Here is a 20,941-nt window from a genome sequence, read left to right on the forward strand (position 1 = left end):
CCCACATCTCTCCCGGCCTTTCATTTCACATTTATCACTCATGTGTAAACCTTCTACTCCACTCCTTCAGACTGTCATCAGGATGCTTGTGTCTTTGCCTGTTCTGCTCTTTATCTCCCATCTCGGACCAATTTGAGGCCCAACTAAATGTCCATCTGTCGTTCCCCCTCATATCCTCCTCCTCTCTCTCCATCTTGGCTGTTGTGAAGACTGACTGTGAACTCCAAACTGTTCACCATAACAGTCAGAAACAGGTGCAATGTCGCGAAAAGCAACAAATGATGGGATGTAATGCTGACTGGGTTTTTATTTCTCTGTGATTGCACTGGGTAAACACATTCATACTACTATCCCAGAATTCCTACTAAAGGAGCATCATTATTTACCATTGCTCAGCAAAACTGAGCGACTGGGAATTTCACGTGATGCCAAAAGTCCTCCAAAGCAGATTTAGCTTATGATTCAGTGGGAAATTGAAATTACCACACTGACCAACAGAAAGCTGCTTGGTTTAACTTCTGTGTGTGCTTTGATTATTACGTCGCTGCACTATTGACAGAAAATTGAGCTTTTTTGCTCATAATTTTGCTAATGTGATTGCACCTTTATAGTGACATTAGAAACGGGAATCATTACCAGCTCCTTAATGAATAATAATATTTTACTTAAATGGTTAGTTCACCCAAAAATCTAAATTATGTCATTAATAACTCACCCTTATTGAAACTGTGTGTACGGTATACTGTCCATGTCCAGAAAGGTGAGAAAAACATCATCAAAGTAGTCCATGTGACATCAGAGGGGCAGTTAGAATATTTTGAAGCATTGAAAATACATTTTGGTCCAAAAATAGCAAAAACTACGACTTTATTCAGCATTGTCTTCTCTTCCGGGTCTGTTGTGAGCGCGTTCACTGCAGTGTATGATATCCGGTTCGCGAACGACGTTTGATGATGTTTTTCTTACCTTTCTGGACATGGACAGTATACCGTTCACACAGCTTCAATGGAGGGACTGAGAGCTCTCGGACTAAATCTAAAATATCTTAAACTGTGTCCCGAAGATAAACCGAGGTCTTACTGGTTTGGAACAACATGAGGGTAAGTTATTAATAACATAATTATGATTTTTGTTTGAACTAACCCTTTAAAGGTGTATAAGGATGAGCAAATGATGACAGACTTATACATTTTTTTTGTTGGACTAGATCTTTAAGTGAACAAAATGTTATGTGAGAACACATACAGATTGCAAGTTGTCTGTGCTGTATTATCTGCAAAAAACTCTCAAATTCCCACAGAGTTTTGTACACATTCGGATAGAAACCCGTCCCAACAAAAGGTTTCAGGTGTGCAGGCTGTTCTCAGTGGAGAGCGTCTTGAGTGGCGGCGCTGCCTGCAGTAGATGGACAGAGTAATGCATCACAGCTGGTGTACTTCAGTGTTTGAGCTCCGAGTGTGAAGGTTACTGCTGGAGGACTTCTCATAATGAGAGGTGACTGAGAACACCAGCTGAAAGGTTACTCCATACTACACAAACCCTTGATAAACGCTCTGGATAGCACAGAAGATCAGCTTTATAAACCTGAGCCGACTGCCAGCATTACCCATGAATCAGTATGGAGCTGCACCACTGCCAAACACAAAACTAACCAAGTAGCCAATATGCAATAGCACACAGACAACAACAATTCCCCCAAAGTCAGGAGCAAACAGAGAATGTGATCGTCCTGTAGTTAAATGACAACACTAACAGCTCTGAATCGTGACACAGTTTTGAGATTTAATACACATAACTCATGCACATTTTAGTATTAAATGTTAACCTCACCTTTTGAAGGCTTGTTGGGTTTAGTTGGGTTTTATCAATAATTTTTATTGCCACCTGAGAAAGAAAAAAAAGAACTTTTAGTTACATTTTACATCATTTGAGGAAAGCTGGCAACCTAAAATATTATTCAATTATATACACTACTGTTCAAAAGTTTGGGGTTGGTAAGACTTTTATTTGATAAAAAAACACATACAGTAAAAACAGAAATACTGTAAAATATTACAATTTAAAATAGCCGTTTTTTAATTTGATATATTTTTAAATGTAAATTATTCATGTGATGGTAAAGCTGTATTTTCAGCATCATTATTGTAGTCTTCAGTATCACATGATCTTTCAGAAACCATTGTAATATGATGATTCGCTGCTCTGTCATCAAATATTATTCGTGCTCAGTTAAAAATAATGGTTTGTATTATTAGAAAAACTGAAAACAGTTGTGCTGTTTAATATTTGTATTCAAAACTGTAACTTTTTCAGGATTCGTCAAAGAATAGATGAAAAGAACAAATTTTATTTAAAACAGAAATCTTTTGTAGCATTATAAAATATCCCTTTCGATTATTTTAATGCATTCCTGCAGTGAAACAAATTATCTTGCAGCCCCCAAACTTTGGAATGATTGTCCATGTAAAAAAAATAACAAGAACAACAACATTAATCTAACATGCATGTGTGGGTCAAAAAATAATAAATAGCTTGTGATTTTTCCAAATTGCATACACGTATCATTTAAATTGATCACACTGCTCAAAGGAGTTTTAAAAAGTGTTGCAATTCCAAAAATTCCCAAAAAGACAGATGAAAGCAGTAAAGCTAACGTGTCTGACTCTGGAAAAACCCCACGGCTCACTGTCGGTCAGGAAATACTCCTGACTCCTCACCTCGCTTCCTGTGAGGATGTGGCGAGCCAGTTTGACCTTGGCAAAGTTGCCCTTTCCAATGGTTTTTAGAAGCCGGTAATTCCCGATGAGAGGGTGCACATCATCTAATCCCGAGCCAGAATTCCGGTTTCGACCACTCGACCGCACAGATCGAGAGGTCACCTCCCCTCGACCATGGCCATTCGTTGTATGCTGTCAGGAAAAAAAAAAAACAAACATGCAAATTACAAACAGTAACAACAAAAACTGTACATGTTGCATATTGGAAAAAGTTGTCATTATCTACACATGGAAACTTTCCAAATAAATGCAGCCTTGCTCACTTTATCCCAGATTTGGCCCTCCAGGAATTTACACAATTTCCGCCCAGTCATGTGAAGACCAGACCACTAGAAATCACTAATATTGACTATACCCATGTCACATCAGTGAGGTCCATTAGCACAGCCACATACATCAAGAGCACTACAACATATCTATATTACTGAGCCATCGTAACAAATGATATTACATCATGAGTCATATGCATTTACATTCACAATTTCTTCAAAAATGATTAAAAGTTAAGCAAAACAAGCCAGAAAAAAAAATACTTTAGATAGTCATATATTGTGACGTTAATTTATTTTAATACGTTCATTCCATTATGCTAACATTTCTCAAGGTCTCTTGTAACCTTGTGAGAGGACCTTTGTGCAACACCAGGTTGCAAATTACACTGAGACTAACAAAGTTGTTCAATTCAGAGGTCATGAGTGCAACTGGATGATGTTTAGTAAGGTGGTGAATCTCATGTGGTATGTAAGGCTATGCTGACACTGCGCTATACAATGCTCCCACTAAATCCTGCATATTGTCCCTGACGTCCCGACTTCACTGTTTTCCACAAAGCTCTGCCGAATCGATTTATAAATCCACCAACAGCCTCAGGCTTGATACAAAATGTACAAAATGCAATAAAACGCAAACAACAGTCTTGATCAAAGGTCACTTACGCTTATTGTTGCACGATGCTTCATTTTAGATTGCGATCCTCTCATTTTTGTGTTGGCAAGCTGAATGGGCACTGAACCAAACAGCCCTGTCTTTTCTGTGACAAGAACTCATCAATACTCTCCCATCCACCGACACCGATCCTGACGAGCTGCATCACTGCTGGAGCCTTTTTGACACCCAGTGCATGTGTGTGTGTGTGTGTGCGCATGTGTGTGAGTGTGTGAGAGAGATTTTGGAGCGGGTGGGGAGAAATAGATGGGTGATTGATACCTCATTTTACTTGCTTTTTTTTTTCAAAGGGGAGCAAGAACTGTGCACTAAAGTGTGTGGATTCTTGTAAGGCATTTTAAATATTAATACTATTAATGTCAATAAATAATCCATATAGAATAACTTTCATGCACAGAAGCCTTTAACTAAATATATTAAGAATTTCAGTAAGCCCACAATGTTCTCTTTTAATTCAGTATAAAATATGAGCAATTCATACACATTTGGATTGAATGATAGATATGCAGTGAACAAGTCAAAGACTGACCTAATGCCACATTATTCACAGGCACCTTTAAGGGGTACCTGCATCAGCGCGCGTGCTCATCTCACCTAGCCTCACTGCTGACGTATGAACAGTAACCTATAGGACAGACTGACGCCAATGCGCAATATCTGCATCCTATCGGCGATTAAAACATGCAAACCCACGCACGGTCACGCACCAGCGTGCAGGACTTTAACTAATCAAGCATATGTTGCACCCATAAGCAGAAAAGCAGCCAAATTACTGATGCACTGGACCCCTGCGTCACTTCAGCCTGGTGCCCCATCTGTCCAAAGACTGGCACAGTACTGTTAATCCACTTACAGCACCCGGTCAGGCCAAAAAAAAAAAAAAAAAAAAAAAGATACGGGATGCGACACTGCCCTTAATTCTGGAGGAAAATCAGATGAATGGTTTAAGAAGGTAGCATCGTATTGACCATAATCGCTGTCTAGGCAGGTTTGAGACACGGCCGTAAATTGCGAAGCGAAAAGATCCAAATAACACACTCACAAGCGATAAATCATCACAGGATTGAGTTAATAGCTACTAACCAGACACTAGAGCATTAATAGGCTACTTACATGTTCCGCCTTGCGCTCGCTGACGGTGGGCAGCGGGGCTCGTGTTGTTGACATACTGCTGATGACAAGCCGCTTTCCCGGGATCACGGTTTAAGGAGCAGGATTTGCGGTGCAACGAAGTGGAAAATATATATTTCACAGATCGCACACTTGGTCAGTAGCATTGATTAGCATCTAAAGCTGGTAACGAACTTGTTAAAAGTTTGGGAGAAATAGTCCGGACGCTCGCTAACGCTACTGCGTTTAATTACCGATTGCAAGCCATCTGATAGATCCCAAAATAGCGAATGAGTCCGGCTAACTTGTGCACTGTTAAAAACATAACACTTCCAGGCCTGGTGTCGCTGTCTGCTTCATATTTCATATATCCAGTTCAAGTAAGAATAGAGAAAATTGCACTTCACGGGGCCTCCGCGGCTATCTCCCCCAAGGATAATCTGCTCATCGAACGATCCTTCAGTTTGACGGTCCGGTACATTCAGAGGTAACGGCAGAGAGCGGGTGATCACAGGCGTCGGGGCCACGGGGAGAACGCGCTTCTTGACGGATCCATTCCACCCGAACAGCCGCGTCTGTAGCCTCTCGTTCAAAGCGAGATCCAAGATGGCTGCCGAACAGCGCAGGAGTTTCGAACCGAGCCCTGAGAGAGACACAGGAAGTGAGGAAACAGACGGATCCCTGTGTTCATTGGCGAGCGCCGCATCCCTCAGACAGCTGTAGGTGTTCATATGGAAAAAAGGCAAAACTTCGTCATACCATAACAACTGAGACACACCTGTTCAATTGAAGTGCAGTTTTACCATCTATGGTTTGACTGTTATGTCAAGGAAGACCGTGAGCTTTATTTAAATGTGCACCTTTTATAAATATTATTAAAAATATTGTACACTGACTGACCTGAGAAACAAGCTTTAGTTTTGTTGTACATGGAGCCGGTCGCCCCCTGTGGGCGTCACCATGTTGCGATCTCAGGACACAAAAGCCACAACCCAAAAGTACATCTGAACAAAACAAGCAAACATAGCGAACAATACAGTACATTACCATATTACACTGAACTAAATTATAAGTGCAACACTTTTGTTTTTGCCCCCATTTTTCATGAGCTGAACTCAAAGATCGAAAACTTGACTTTTACTATGTCCACAAAAGGCCTATTTCTCTTAAAGAAATCTGCCACACCTGTGAGGTGCATGAATTATCTCAGTAAAGGAGAATTGCTCACTAACACAGGTTTAGACAGATTTGTGAACAGTATTTGTGTACATAGAAAAAGTCAAGTTTTCGATCTTCAGCTCATGAAAAATGGGGGCAAAAACAAAAGTGCTGGGTTAATGATTTTGTTCAGTGTAATATCAAAGAATAAATTCCTCGTAGAATCAGATTTGGCTTTCAATGCCAAGAGTGCTCACACACACAATGGATTTGTAAAAAATAAAATATGTATAATATCAAGCAAATAGATATAAATGCCTAAAACACAGATAAAAATGTTTATACAGATTTTATCTACAGATATGTGCAAGGTGAAATGCAGTGTTCAGAAATTGAAAATTTTAATTTTGCACATGAAATATTGAGTAGTACTACTATTGCACATAATATCATGCCTATTGGTAAAATATTAAAATACTCAAACTTAATAACGCTGAAAAAAGTTATGCAAAATTAAATTGCCATCATATTTCTTTTATTCTGGGTAATGGTCCACTTGCTTGTCTCTTTGACAAATATATATTTATGTTTTTCACTGCAGCACAAGTCTTTGCCGACTGATGCTTAGCCTGTTCTTTCTTATTTTAGGTCCCATTACTGGAATACCACATTGAATTATCCCCCTATTCCTTTCCTATGTAATACCAAAAGTCTATAGTCATCCTTTATTGTAATGTTCACTGTTTAAAAATGTATTCCCTGGGTCCATTTGACATTATATTTAAATGGCAAATGTCATGATCATCAAAGATAGAGGGTCTCATACAATGGTAGGTTAGTAAAATAAAGCCATATGCCAGTTGAATCATCAGTTAGATGTACTGGTGTATATGTGCCATCTAGAGGCCATTTTAGGCTTGATGTTCAAACAAAAGTATTTTTCACAATTGTACTACTACAAAACATAAATGAAAAATCTCTCACAAAAATCCACCTAGACAACTCTAGCCAGTGTGACTGGGGAGCAGCTTCTGCTTTTAAGCCAACCAGAAATGCTCTTTGCACATTTGGGGAATGCATATTGATTTGAAAGCAGGGTTTTGGCGAGAAGGCACGTCATTGAAGCAACACAGGTCTTCTATATTAGCTGCCAACCCCTGAAGTAAAGAGAGTGGTGAAATCAAAAGAAGCCAAAATGGACAGATCTGTATTGTAGTTAACCGTTATTCCTGTTTATTTAATGTATTCCATTGTACAGACTCAAGTTACAACCTTAGTAAGTTAAGAAAACAAAATCATCCATATAATGTACAGCAAAAACTTTTTTTTATGATTTCAAAAAAAAAGAAAAGAAAAAAAGAATCAGATATGCAGCATAAACAACCCCATGAATCAAAGTCAAGCTCACAATACAACAACATTGCTCAATACAGACAATAAAGCTCAAAAGTTCTTATTACCTCAGCACAAGCCAATGAAAGAGCTATATTAAAACCATTCTCGTAAATCAGATATAAAGAGAAAGTGGGACAAAACAAGACCGGGGCTAAACAGGAGGCCACTGTGATCCACTTCATCAAGAGGAACAGGAAGTAGCCCGGTTCCAAGATGGCAGCTGCTGTTTCACTTGTCATTTCTTTAAATGGCATCTATATCAAGGTCGTCATCCTCTTCTGCTTTCTCAGGCTTAACGGTCTCCACCTTCAGCTCTCGGGCAGAGGAAGAGTACACAACCTTAAGACCAAAAACAGTTCAAATGAGAAAGATGGAGAATCTGAATATCACACAAGCCAGCACAACACTCTCTCTAAAACAAACTTTAATTCTTGCCCAAAGAAGACTAATGGAATTACTCTAATTACTCTCCCACGGCTCCTAAAGCCATTTCTCTTAATAACGACTACATAATCCTGTGTTTGGCATGTGTAAGATCTATAGTTTGTCAATTTAAAAAGGGGGGTAATTATACCACCCTAGGTTCAATTGTTGATACAACAGTCCTTCCTGAGATAAATCATGCAGCTATAGCTGGATAAAGGGAGGTATGAATGAACTGAGCTAATCCAAAAGTTTCCAACTGTAAAAAGTCTAAGAAATTACCTCAACGTTTTCATCATCTTCCTCCTCCTCCTCTGCCTCACTCCCCTCACTCTCCTCCTCTGCCTCCTTCAGCCATTTGACAAAGGGAGCTGCCTTGGCATGGATCTCCTTGGCCAGCTCCTTGGAAACATACTTCTTGGAAACCTTAGAACAAAAATTCAAGATGAACAGTTCATGACCCTGATGTTATAAGATGCTCTTAATCCAAAATGAAGAGTAGGTTGCACCTTCTCTGCCCATGTGAGGATGACATCCTCCTCCAGCAGGTCGGCATCATAGAGGTCCTTGAGAATGACGGGCACTCGTGGCAGCAGCTGACTTTGATAGAGCTTCACCAGACACTCGAAGCCTCCCAGAAGATACTTCTGAGCTTTCTTATCATTGTGGCAGAACTACAGGAAAAGGAGGATTTTGCACTTTGAGTAGTGATCATATGGTAAAACTATGTACATTTATGATTCACTTTATTTGTTATCTTTTCACAGAACTAGCAGATCATTTAAATGGCTTCATTTATCCAAGCAGTGGGGGGAAAAGTGGTAGATATCAAATCTGCTCGTTTACAGTCTAGACTATATTTAGCATGGCCTAACACTAGAATCACAGCATGTCAGCAGGTCTCGGTGTCCTGCTATAAATACTCGTCTATCACTAGGCTCAGATGGAAACTTTTATTTGTATTCTCAATACTGATTTCGGGGGGAAATCAACCAAATTATGTGTGTAAAACATTAAATTGAGCTGAAATTACTATACTTGGCTTAAGGCACATTTAAATCAGCAAAAAAAAAAAAAATTATTAGTATAAGTGACAGGGCTGTTCCAATTCTGTGGAAATCAGCAGAGAAGAGAGACAAGAGAAGAGGTCTGTACATGCAAATCCTGTGTGGCCCAGTCTATTACATTTAAAATTAAAACTGGTGATTTTTTCCTTTTTTTTTTTAAAGACCCATACCCGCAGGAAGTGACGTTTGTATTTCTTGATCTGGTCTCTGATGTTCTCGTTAAAAAGCAGTTCGCTCAAGATAAGTGGCCCCATGGCTCTCACATCCAGCCTTTCTGCTTCAGCCAGAATCTCCTTATCAGCGGAGACTATTGCTCCACTCTCTTTCTTTTGCTGAGCAGAAAAGAGAGAGAGATGCTCGTCAGTAGTTATTTAACACTACAGTATTGTTCAAAATAATAGCAGTACAATGTGACTAACCAGAATAATCAAGGTTTTTAGTATATTTTTTATTGCTACGTGGCAAACAAGTTACCAGTAGGTTCAGTAGATTGTCAGAAAACAAATGAGACCCAGCATTCATGATATGCACGCTCTTAAGGCTGTGCAATTGGGCAATTAGTTGAAAGGGGTGTGTTCAAAAAAATAGCAGTGTCTACCTTTGACTGTACAAACTCAAAACTATTTTGTACAAACATTTTTTTTTTTCTGGGATTTAGCAATCCTGTGAATCACTAAACTAATATTTAGTTGTATGACCACAGTTTTTTAAAACTGCTTGACATCTGTGTGGCATGGAGTCAACCAACTTGTGGCACCTCTCAGCTGTTATTCCACTCCATGATTCTTTAACAACATTCCACAATTCATTCACATTTCTTGGTTTTGCTTCAGAAACAGCATTTTTGATATCACCCCACAAGTTCTCAATTGGATTAAGGTCTGGAGATTGGGCTGGCCGCTCCATAACATTAATTTTGTTGGTTTGGAACCAAGACTTTGCCCGTTTACTAGTGTGTTTTGGGTCATTGTCTTGTTGAAACAACCATTTCAAGGGCATGTCCTCTTCAGCATAGGGCAACATGACCTCTTCAAGTATTTTAACATATGCAAACTGATCCATGATCCCTGGTATGCGATAAATAGGCCCAACACCATAGTAGGAGAAACATGCCCATATCATGATGCTTGCACCTCCATGCTTCACTGTCTTCACTGTGTACTGTGGCTTGAATTCAGAGTTTGGGGGTCGTCTCACAAACTGCCTGTGGCCCTTGGACCCAAAAAGAACAATTTTACTCTCATCAGTCCACAAAATGTTCCTCCATTTCTCTTTAGGCCAGTTGATGTGTTCTTTGGCAAATTGTAACCTCTTCTGCACATGCCTTTTTTTTAACAGAGGGACTTTGCGGGGGATTCTTGAAAATAGATTAGCTTCACACAGACGTCTTCTAACTGTCACAGTACTTACAGGTAACTCCAGACTGTCTTTGACCATCCTGGAGGTGATCATTGGCTGAGCCTTTGCCATTCTGGTTATTCTTCTATCCATTTTGATGGTTGTCTTCCGTTTTCTTCCACGTCTCTCTGGTTTTGCTTTCCATTTTAAGGCATTGGAGATCATTTTAGCTGAACAGCCTATCATTTTTTGCACCTCTTTATAGGTTTTCCCCAATCTAATCAACTTTTTAATCAAGGTACGCTGTTCTTCTGAACAATGTCTTGAACGACCCATTTTCCTCAGCTTTCAAATGCATGTTCAACAAGTGCTGGATTCATCCTTAAATAGGGGCCACCTGATTCACACCTGTTTCTTCACAAAATTGATGACCTCAGTGATTGAATGCCACACTGCTATTTTTTTTAACACACCCCTTTAACTAATTCAACTAATTGCCCAATTGCACAGCCTTAAGAGCGTGCATATCATGAATGCTGGGACTCATTTGTTTTCTGACAATCTACTGAACCTACTGGTAACTTGTTTGCCACGTAGCAATAAAAAAATATACGAAAAACCTTGATTATTCTGGTTAGTCACATTGTACTGCTATTATTTTGAAAAATACTGTATATGTTAATTTAAATCTAATACACTGTTACAAAGGTAAACTACCATTCAGAATTTGGGGGTCAGCCATTGTTTTAAGACTAAAACTGATCAAAGGACACAGTACAGACACAATTTTACAAAAAGTTGTAAGTCAAATAAATGCTGTCCTTTTGAAACTTCCTATTGATCAAAAATTTGAGGGGAAAAGTAACAGTTTCATCAGTTTTCACCATTGATCAATATTTCTTAGGCAGGAAATCATCATATTAGAATGATCATGTGATTAACGACTGCTGAAAATTCAACTTGCATCACAAGAATAAATTACATGTTAAGAGTGATTTAAAACAGGAATAATATTTCACATCGCTACTGGTTTCACTGTATTTTTGACCAAATAAATACAGCCTTGGGAAGCATAGACCAATTTCTGGCAACCCCAAACTTGTGTAGCTTAACCAGATGTGTCATTAGAAAATGTTTTTACATAAGAAACAGACAGTGTCGCGATTTACTTTCACAAAGTTGTAGAAGATGTTGACCCTCTCCTCCAGGGTTTTCTCCAGGTCCTCACTGAGGGTCAGGTTCTTCGCATGGTCACTGATCTCCTCCATACGCCGACGCTGGGCCTCTTCTGTGGTTTCCTCTGCCCAGTCATCATCATCTTCCTCACCATCCTACACATCAGCGTACACTTTAATGTACTGATTACAAACGACATTAAGATATATGTCTAGCTTATTCACAGGTATCTCTTACAACAGCATCTGGTGCATCGATGTCATTATGGTTCCCAGCATCACCACTTCCAGAGCCATTCTCCTTATCCTTCTTTTTGTTTTTCTTCTCCTTCTCTTTCTTCTCTCTAACACAACTGCTATCACTCTCTGCATTTCAAATCAGTTTACAATTAATGGGGTTTCTAAAGCTTATATGCACTACTAACATCAGAAATGTAAAAAGCCAGCTGTACTAAACCCATTTCCAACAAACATGAGGCATAAATCTGATGCTAAATGTCATGAATAAAATTAGTAGATGCATTTGAACAACACACAGCGTACAACTCACCAGGTGGGTTTTTGAGGATGAATGTGCAGAGTTTGTGCCGAGTGTCCAGCATTCCTCGATTACCACAAGCCTTGCAAGAGCTTCCGATGGTCTGCTTCTTTGGGTTAACATGCTGAGACCAAAAAAGAAAAAACTGAATTACACAAAAGATACTATGAGGAACATTTCTTAAAAAATTGCTGTGCAAACAAATGTTTTAACTTCTACTTAAAAAAAAAACCATTGAGGATTAATTTGCATTGTAAATATCAGCTAAAAACGTGGAACTATGACAAGCTTGCTATTACAAGAAATTGCAATGATTTATTCAAAATGGAAAAGTGTTCACTTTTGTAAATCACAAGTATTTTTTTCCTTCAAAGTTTACTCACAAAAATACATAAACATAGCTTTAACGCACATAAATGTAAATTAATCTACAATTAGTGCTAACTAAGCTAAATGCACCAGGATCAATTAAAAAAAACTCCTATATACAGCAAACATTTACAGACTCTAGAACCAGTGTAAGTATTTTTATAATACAATGAATAAAGAATATTCTTTGTGAAATTAAAACAAATAAATAAAATACTAGTTTTAGTACTTTGGCACTGAATGACAAAATATGTTTAAGTACTAATATAACTTTTAAAATCAAAACTGAAAATATAAAAATGAAAGCTAATAAATACTATAATAATAATAATAATAATAAAAATAATATTAAAATAAAATTCTTTCATAACAGGAATATGTTGTCATCACTTTTGTAGTAAACAAAAGGACAAAAAAATCAGCTGTACTAAACATCACATGCCAGCTGGCCTTCTACTTGCACCAAAAAAATAAAATAATTCTAAATTATTTAAACATTACCTGACTGACCGCAAAAAGTTAAACGGAAACGTACATTTTTAACTGCAAGTTTATTCAGTAAGCAACCCTGATTGTCAACTTACCAGGTCAGTTTCAGGGTTGTCACACTCGGAGCACAGCACAAACTTGCGGATGAATCCGTCCAGCATGTCCTGCAGTTTGTTGGCTTCATGGGATCCGTTTACGATGTAGCGGTCATTCTTAGCATCAAACTGAGTCTGTGCCCCCAACTCACAGCCAAAAAACTTAGTTGGATCTGAGGAAGCAGAAAAGAGTGGAATATATACATCATTGTCCTTTGATGAAACACTTCTGAAAAAATAATGGCTATAATAATTAATTTGAAACACAAACTTACAGGTCGGAGGCCTATTCAGTGCCTTTGCAACATCAACCATGTTGACAATGACCGTCTTGATTCCATTACCTTTGCCTTCCACCTGTAATTGCCAGTGCAATTTTTTTATCTTCTCTAGCATCATATTGTTACTACACACAACATTAAGGGAATATTTCCACTGTGTACATTATATATTACAATAATAATTTATATATTTTTTCTTATTTAGGGGTACCTTGGCAATCAAGCGGGGCATCTTGTAGCGGTAGAACTGGTCTGACACATTGCGGTTGACGTTGACAGACATTTTGAGTGATCTGAGACACTATCAGCAAGATAAAAAGATCCTGAATGGGATTTTTTGGGTATCTTCTGTCTGGAGAAGAGGGGATGACATAAACAACTGCAAGTGTGCTCGGTCTCTGACATGAAAAAGATCTTGCCACAGTGGCTGCAAACTCCTCGCTCGTGGACTAGGTTTCCCCCGCTCGCGTTCCAACAGCTGCGCAACAGCTCTAAAAAGCAAAATTAAATACAATGTATTAAACAACAGTTTCTTACAGTCCTTTTAATTTGATACTTTTTTTGGTTTTATACTTGGTGACATGCATGGATTCTTTCTGAACTATTTTTGCTGGCAGAGAACTAACTGGTACATTTATTTCTAAGGCCAAATCACAGCGGGTCTGTGGAATTCTTGATTCTAATTGGTCAGTGGCGACATTCCGAGGTATGTTATCCCTAGTTATTACACGTCTCTGTGGAATACTTGATTCTGATTGGTCAGTGGTGACATTCCGAGGTATGTTATCCCTAGTTATTACACGTCTCTGTGGAATACTTGATTCTGATTGGTCAGTGGCGACATTCCGAGGTATGTTATCCCTAGTTATTACACGTCTCTGTGGAATACTTGATTCTGATTGGTCAGTGGCGACATTCCGAGGTATGTTATCCCTAGTTATTACACGGCTCTGTGGAATACTTGATTCTAATTGGTCAGTCGCGACATTCCGAGGTATGTCATCCCTAGATAACAACCGGGGAAAGCTGATAATACAGGCTCATCCGGGTAACTCAAGTCGGCGCTGTACTCTTTCTTGAACTATTTTTTCTTGGTGAACGCTTTGCGTTTGTTTAGCTTATAAAATATTAAAACATGATTCAAAATGGTGTACAAATATTTAATTACTTCATCCCGGTATAGAGGACTCGCTCTCGTTTCATTCAAATGTAGCTGCTGCCATTTTGCTACTATGGTTTTGTACACTGTAATGGATTATAAGAGAGATAAACTGGTAAGGTTTTGATTCGATTTGATTCCCAGGGAACACGCATACCGGTAAAAAAAAAAGAAAAGCCGGAATGCACTGTAAGTCGCTTTGGATAAAAGCTTCTGCTAAATGCATAAATCTAAATGTAATTATTTACTTATGTGGCCAGTAGCCGTGTAATAACAAGGAAAATGTACATCCAGACGGTTGTCAAACTGGCATAATTAATATATTTTTATCTTATCACATTGAATAATTATTTACATGAAACACACAAACGATAGCTTATACTATTGATATAAAGTTTTTATGTTTATATTAAATGTTTGTTTAATCATGTCTTTGATTTGAATGTCCATTTCAATCATTTTGAAATTGAGGAGCACTTATTTATGCTACTGAGTTAGACCAGCCAAAACGTTTAAGTTTGTCATTCTATCAACAAACAAGGCAGCTCATAATGGAGTGCAGCATCAAGAATATTACATTTAGGGGTCAATTTAACCATATCTGATTGCTGGGGAATAGTTCCTCTCAATATCTATGACAGGGAACTAGCTCCTATAACTTACTTAAAGGGATAATTCACCTTCAGTTGCTGGTCCCAACTGACTTGCATGCTGTTGTTTTCCACGCTATGGATCTGTGAGTTACGTGACAGAGCAAGCTTTCAGAAATCAATCATGTAGGATTACGATCACGCGCGTGTCCAACGTTTGGTCGAACTGACAGTAAACCAATCGAGATTTTAACAGAAACCGTTAATAGAACTTGAAATGTCCAGAAAACACGTAAGCGTATTTTAAACGTGTTTCATTATATAAGTATATTTGTTTTAACAGACCTCAGTCTCGTAAAGTTGTTTGATCGTCGCGGTGCTGCAGAGTGCGTCACGGTTAGCGCGCGCGCCATTTTGTTCCCCTCCGTCAAGCTAGTTCACACCCATTAGCTAGTTATAAAAGGCTCCCGAACACTCATTTCCAAGACTCAGGTATCCAAAACACATTCACAGGTGTCTAATAGATATTGACAAATCGGTTTATACAAATGACCGTTCAGATACTCACCGTTTTCGTAAAATAAAGACATAAACACAACGCTAGTCGTCCACCGACGCAGTGAAGGATTGACAGCGAAGAGCCTGGAGCTGTTGATGATCCAAAGATTGTAAAAACAGATTAGACCTGGGAACTGATGAGCGATCAGTCGAGGGTTGTCAGATCTCCGCGGAGAAGCTGGGATAGAAAAACAGGGTTAGATTCGGCAACACTCTTGCTGTGACACGTAATATATCAAGCTAAGCAGCTCTCCGATTCGCTATGACAAGAAAAAAAAAACTGTTTTTCAAACGACTGCTATGCCATTTGGTAAACTCAAACACTACAGATGTGTCTGAAACGTGTTAATTGATCAGCATGTAGTGTTGTAATATTGGTTTAGGTCACGTCTTACCTTCCCAGAACCGTCGGTGTTCCACGCGATGGCAGAATGAGCTGATGATGATGGGCGTGGACTTCGCGTGGAATCCGCACAGCCCCGCCCACCGCTGTTATTCATTGGCTACAATTACGTCCTGTTTTCAATTTCATAACGCTGAGTGGCTCCTTTTAACGTCAATCATAACTTTACCACATAATCACTATTTCGGTTTACGTTCTTCTGATGCAACTCATACTGCGCAATGGAGAGCTATAGGTTATGAAAATTAGCCTAGTTTAGGCTTTTTGCATTAAAGAAAATCCAATATCCTTTTAAAGAGAATTTTGAATAAAGGTAGTACAGTGGGTTAAGTCAAGTCTGCTTTGTTGTCAATTCTTCCACATGTACAGTACATACATGCAGAGAATCGAAACTGCGTTACTCTCAGCCTCAGACCCTCGGTGCATACAGATAGCAATAACAGTAGAGTTTAAAAAAAGCTCATAACATGTAGTCTATTGTGACCCAAATAGTAATTAAAATAAACATTTTTAATTTCTATTTAGACGTAGAATTAGAATTAATGTTGTCTGAAGATAATGCCACCAGCACAACAGCCATATATATATATATATATATATATATATATATATATATATATATATATATATATATATATATATATATATATATATATATATATGGCTGGTGTGCTTTAGACATATTTTTCATTGTTAGTTCATGTTATATAATGTATTTAACTAATGTTAACAAATGAAACCTAATTTTAAAGTGTTACCAATATGTCTTTTGAACACTTATCAACTTTTTTGACTCCACCACAGCCCCCAAACCAATTCCCTTCATCCTTATATACAAGAAGACAATCCAGTCATATAAGGCCATGCTAATTTTTAGCATTTTAATTAAGATTTTATTTACATAACAAAAAAATAATAATTTTAAGACCTATTGGACCCACCCTGGAAGTTTGCTGAGACCCCCAGCACCCTGATTGAAAGGGTTTGTAATAATATGTGTGTTTGTATGTATATATAGCCTATATTTATATATATATATATATATATCCAAATCCCTCTCTTGCTTTTGTATAAGTTTTAGTTCAGGCTCTGCTATTTGTAATATATGTTTTGCAATTTTTTTTTATTTATTTTTTAATAATTATTAAGCATTTATGTGCTCACATTAATTGAGACTACAGTTAACTAGAGACTACAGTGAACACTTGGATTATTATAAAAAACACACAAACTTGTAAATCAAAACTTGGTAATGTAATATTAAAAGAAAATGATGATGATAAAAGCTCTGCATGTGTCCCTTATTTAACACACCTGATCATCGGCTCATTAGGAGAGAGCTCACTGAACTGAACAGAGTGTGTCAGATAAGATCCATCTATCGTATCTCTGTTATATATTACCTCTCCTGCAATTATAAGCCTTTTATTATTAACTAGGGATTGTCTGTCATGTTTATCTTTAACATTTTTGTAATACCTGTATTGGATATGGTATTTTGTAACTGATTCTATTATATTCTTCACAGATTACATTTTCATGTTAACTTTTTTTTTTGATTGTTTCTTAGCAAATCAAGCTATAGTACACTCTAAAAAACGCTGGGTTGAGGCCGTTGCATAGGACTTTGGGATGTTTTAACCCAAGTTTGGGTTGAAAATAACTATCTTTTTTAACCCAGCGGGGGTGGGTTGAGGACGCGGACGTGAAGGAGAGCACGCACGTCACGTCAAAATCGTACGTCTCTCCAGTGCGAGCAGCCGCCATTTTCTCAGCGTGATAGAAGCGAGAAGCGAGTGAAAGACTATGGTAAGTAACGTTAAATATTCAAAATGTAAAGTTATCTTTTATTGTTTACCCGGTTGTATGAAAGGCGGAAGGTTTTATGAAAGGCGGAAACAAAGGAGCTTAACGTTATATCTAACGTTATATAAAAAAAAACGGGCGCGGTTTTCGCCTCGGACACGGAGGTCTTAACTGCCTCATGTAACGTTACTGAACGGAGGATGTACTTTTAATATAACGTCTGTGAATGTATTTTGTCATATTTACATAAGATTTTACATTATTTGTTCTCTTTGAGGCGTTAACAGACGGTTATGGTCACGGTTACGCTCATGTGAATTTGTCTTTTTTTTCGCGGTTAAACTGAATGTATGTTTGTCTCCTAAAGGAAACGGCATTGTGTAGTAAAGAGTAGCATAATTATTTTGAGGCTGTTGAAGTGGTAACTGTTAAAAGTATGTTTTACATGTAATATTTCAGACTTGTCCAGCTCCTGTCTTCATTGTCCTCGCGCCAAGAGTTAAAGACACAGAAGCTGTTTGTGTGAGGAGTCACAGACCTGTGTGAGGATGAGGAGGAGGTGTTCTTCTGAAGAGAGGGACAGACGGTTTAAGGAGAGTAAACTTCAGAATAACATCACGTTATCTTTATTTTTACTAAGACTAAAATAATGTTGTTGTTTTTTTTAGATGTTGAAATCCAGAGACAAGATAACTTCATTCTTTTGAGACTGATGTAAGTTAAATTATTATTACTTTTTTTTTTTTTAGAAGATTTATGTTTCTGTTGTGTCCTGCCTGTTAACTTCACATTTTGATGCAAAAACAGTGTGATTTTATATATGTATGTATGTATATGTTAATATTTTATTGAAACCATTGATGTCCCTCTTTGCAGAACTCAAACTAACTGGAGTTAAGGACACACAAGTCTGCTTGTGTGAGGAGGTGGTTTTCTCAGCTTCTTCTGAAGAGAGGGAAAGATCGTTTAAGGCAAGTAAACTTCATAATTTCATGTTATCAGTTGTTGTGTTTTTACTAAGAGTAAAATAATGTTTGTTTTTTGTTTTTGTAGATGTTAAAAGCAAGAGACATGGGAGATCATCATTCCCTTGAGATTTTATGTAAGTTATTTTTAGAAAATACATTTTTCGGTTGTCTCCTGCCAGTTTACTTCACATTTTGATGCAACAACAGTGTGATTATGTGCTCATTTCATTAAGACCATTGATGTCTGTGTTTTTCATTGCAGAACTCAAACCAACTTTGGAGTTGCTGATTTGGAGAGTCATCATTCTTGGTCTTCGCTCTTAGAGGTAAAGTTCACACAAAAAATAATTTACTTGCCCTCAAGTCATTCCAAACCTATAAGACTTTTGTCTGTCTTTACAACATAAATTAATATATTTTTAGTTTTCTCATAATATTTGTTAATCCATTTATAGTTTAGATAATCAGTATTTTCAAGCTTCATAAATATAGATTTATTGAAGAAGTAAATTCTGATATTTATATATGAATACATCTTAAATTATATGATAGCAAACATGTATGTTCAAAATAAAATACTGGTCTCCCAGACCAGCAATGGAGGACACAAAAAGAGAATATTAAATATATTCATATGTTTTCCAAAAAATGAACAGAGTTTGTATGAGTCTGGAAAAACATGGGGAGAGTAAATTATGAACATTTTAATTATTTGGTGAACAAACGGTTTGAAGAGCAGCCCTCCATGTACATGAATATTGTGAGGTATGTGAATGTCATGTCTGTTTTAATGTTTCAGTAAAGAAGCTTTCTGAAAGCAATATTTATTCAAACAATATCACCTGTCCTCACACTAGTGCTGCCATTATAGACTTCATGAGAGCTGTGGTGGACTGAGACATTAAACAACCACACAAAGTGTTGAAACTTTAAAACCGATTATTTACCTATCCTTACGGATGTGAATACACCTCTACCTGAAAATGGATAGTTTAATTAAATGTTTAATTTTTTCAAATTTGTTTCTCTTAGGCCACTGATGAAGAGCAGGCGGTGACTGGGATGAATGCTGGTCAGAGAGGAGAATCTTCTTTCCCCTAAACAGCACTGGTTTTAAAGGAGGACGCTGCCCTGGATGATGTAGAAGATGTCAGATGCTGTGCTGATGGGGCTTCTTCATGATTACATCAGTTATGCTAAAGAGATCATGAAAATTGACCGTGATGCATGATCTGTATTCATGGACTATGAAACAAACTGTAAGTGTATAATTTGTAAAAAAAAAAAAAAGTTAAATGCTTTTTCTGTGTTTAGTAGAAAAGTTTACACTCTGTCATTCATACACCTGCTCACATTCTTTCACACACACACACACACACACGCACACGCGTCTGTTAAAGGTTATAATATCAAAGTTAATGTTGTGATTTATTTGTGTACTGTCATGCCAGAATAGTTGGAAAAAAAACTAACTAATTGTAAATTTATTGTATGTGTTTTCGTATATTTTTATACAATATATACAATTGAACAAAGTCCAATTTGATCTTAAGTTATATTCATCAAATGTTCAATGCTTTGTTTATGAACTCTGTAGCTGTTAATGCCATCCTTTTCTGCATTTCTTCTAACATGTTACTTTTTGACTTTTCTCTTGTTTTTAATAAATATTTTCCTTTTGGTAATTATTATTTGTGTGTAAAAGTGATATTTAAAATGAACAACATTTGTAGGTTTAATGCCTAGCTCAATTTGGGTTAATTTTAACGTAGAAATGCATTGTTTCCCCACATGGCTGCACTCTGCGAGTTTATTTACATCCAGCAGGAGGCGCTAAGAGCGGGAGAGGTAGGTTTCTCCGGTAACGGCTGCAGAGCGGTGCTGAGCTCACAAACGCTGCCTCATCAAGCATATGCGAAATGATATCGAACATTTTCTAAATACAGTAGTTTTCCTTCTGAAATGCAGTGATAAAAAAAACACCCGCTCTGTTTTTTTAAACCCTGCAATATAGTCATTTTAAACCATAAAAAAGGCAACCCAGCAGGCTGGGTTAAATATGATAACCCAACTGGTTGGGTTAAAACAACCCAGCGCTGGGTTCGTCCCTTTTTGACCCAGCGCTGGGTTGTCAAAATAACCCAAATTGGGTTGTTTTCAACCCAGCAGTTTTTAGAGTGTAGTGCTAAAAAATAATAACAATAATAATTTGCTCCCATCCTCCCGCAGCCTTACAGTGGATAAGCAGAGGATAAGTTATAGAGAATGGATGCTAAATAATAATAGTGATTGATCAA

General features: G+C 37.6%; 2 protein-coding genes across 9 annotated transcripts in view; both read right to left on the minus strand.

Moving 5' to 3' along the window:
- LOC113112966 (MAP/microtubule affinity-regulating kinase 3-like) overlaps nt 1-5,858 on the minus strand; it is a 31,818-nt gene extending 25,960 nt beyond the window's left edge. For 2 of the 7 annotated variants that reach the window (XM_026278974.1, XM_026278979.1), the window contains exons 1-3: nt 4,836-5,549; nt 2,718-2,909; nt 1,831-1,884 (exon numbers count right to left, since the gene is read on the minus strand). In XM_026278974.1, coding sequence (XP_026134759.1) covers nt 1,831-1,884; nt 2,718-2,909; nt 4,836-4,889 — 300 coding nt within the window. In that variant the 5' untranslated portion in view covers nt 4,890-5,549. Of the gene's footprint in view, nt 1-1,830; nt 1,885-2,717; nt 2,910-4,835; nt 5,653-5,732 lie in introns of those variants that run through there. The other 5 variants (XM_026278980.1, XM_026278975.1, XM_026278977.1 and 2 more) reach the window with 5 other exon arrangements.
- A 1,340-nt stretch (nt 5,859-7,198) lies between these two features.
- LOC113112968 (eukaryotic translation initiation factor 5-like) lies at nt 7,199-15,967 on the minus strand. Of its 2 annotated transcripts, XM_026278981.1 has the most exons (12): nt 15,863-15,967; nt 15,478-15,645; nt 13,372-13,651; nt 13,155-13,236; nt 12,880-13,052; nt 11,939-12,050; nt 11,627-11,754; nt 11,383-11,544; nt 9,046-9,207; nt 8,318-8,482; nt 8,091-8,234; nt 7,199-7,724 (listed from the first exon to the last, which is right to left on the minus strand). In XM_026278981.1, exons 3-12 carry the CDS (start codon nt 13,441-13,443, stop codon nt 7,629-7,631), a joined length of 1,296 nt encoding a protein of 431 aa, XP_026134766.1. In that variant the 5' UTR covers nt 13,444-13,651; nt 15,478-15,645; nt 15,863-15,967; the 3' UTR covers nt 7,199-7,628. The 2 variants fall into 2 exon arrangements, with proteins under 2 accessions (XP_026134766.1, XP_026134767.1); XM_026278982.1 differs by lacking the exons at nt 15,478-15,645; nt 15,863-15,967 and adding an exon at nt 15,000-15,022.
- Between the last annotated feature and the right edge of the window lie 4,974 nt (nt 15,968-20,941).

The sequence above is a fragment of the Carassius auratus genome, chromosome 13 (assembly GCF_003368295.1).
Source record: "Carassius auratus strain Wakin chromosome 13, ASM336829v1, whole genome shotgun sequence".
Taxonomy (NCBI): Eukaryota; Metazoa; Chordata; class Actinopteri; order Cypriniformes; family Cyprinidae; genus Carassius; species Carassius auratus.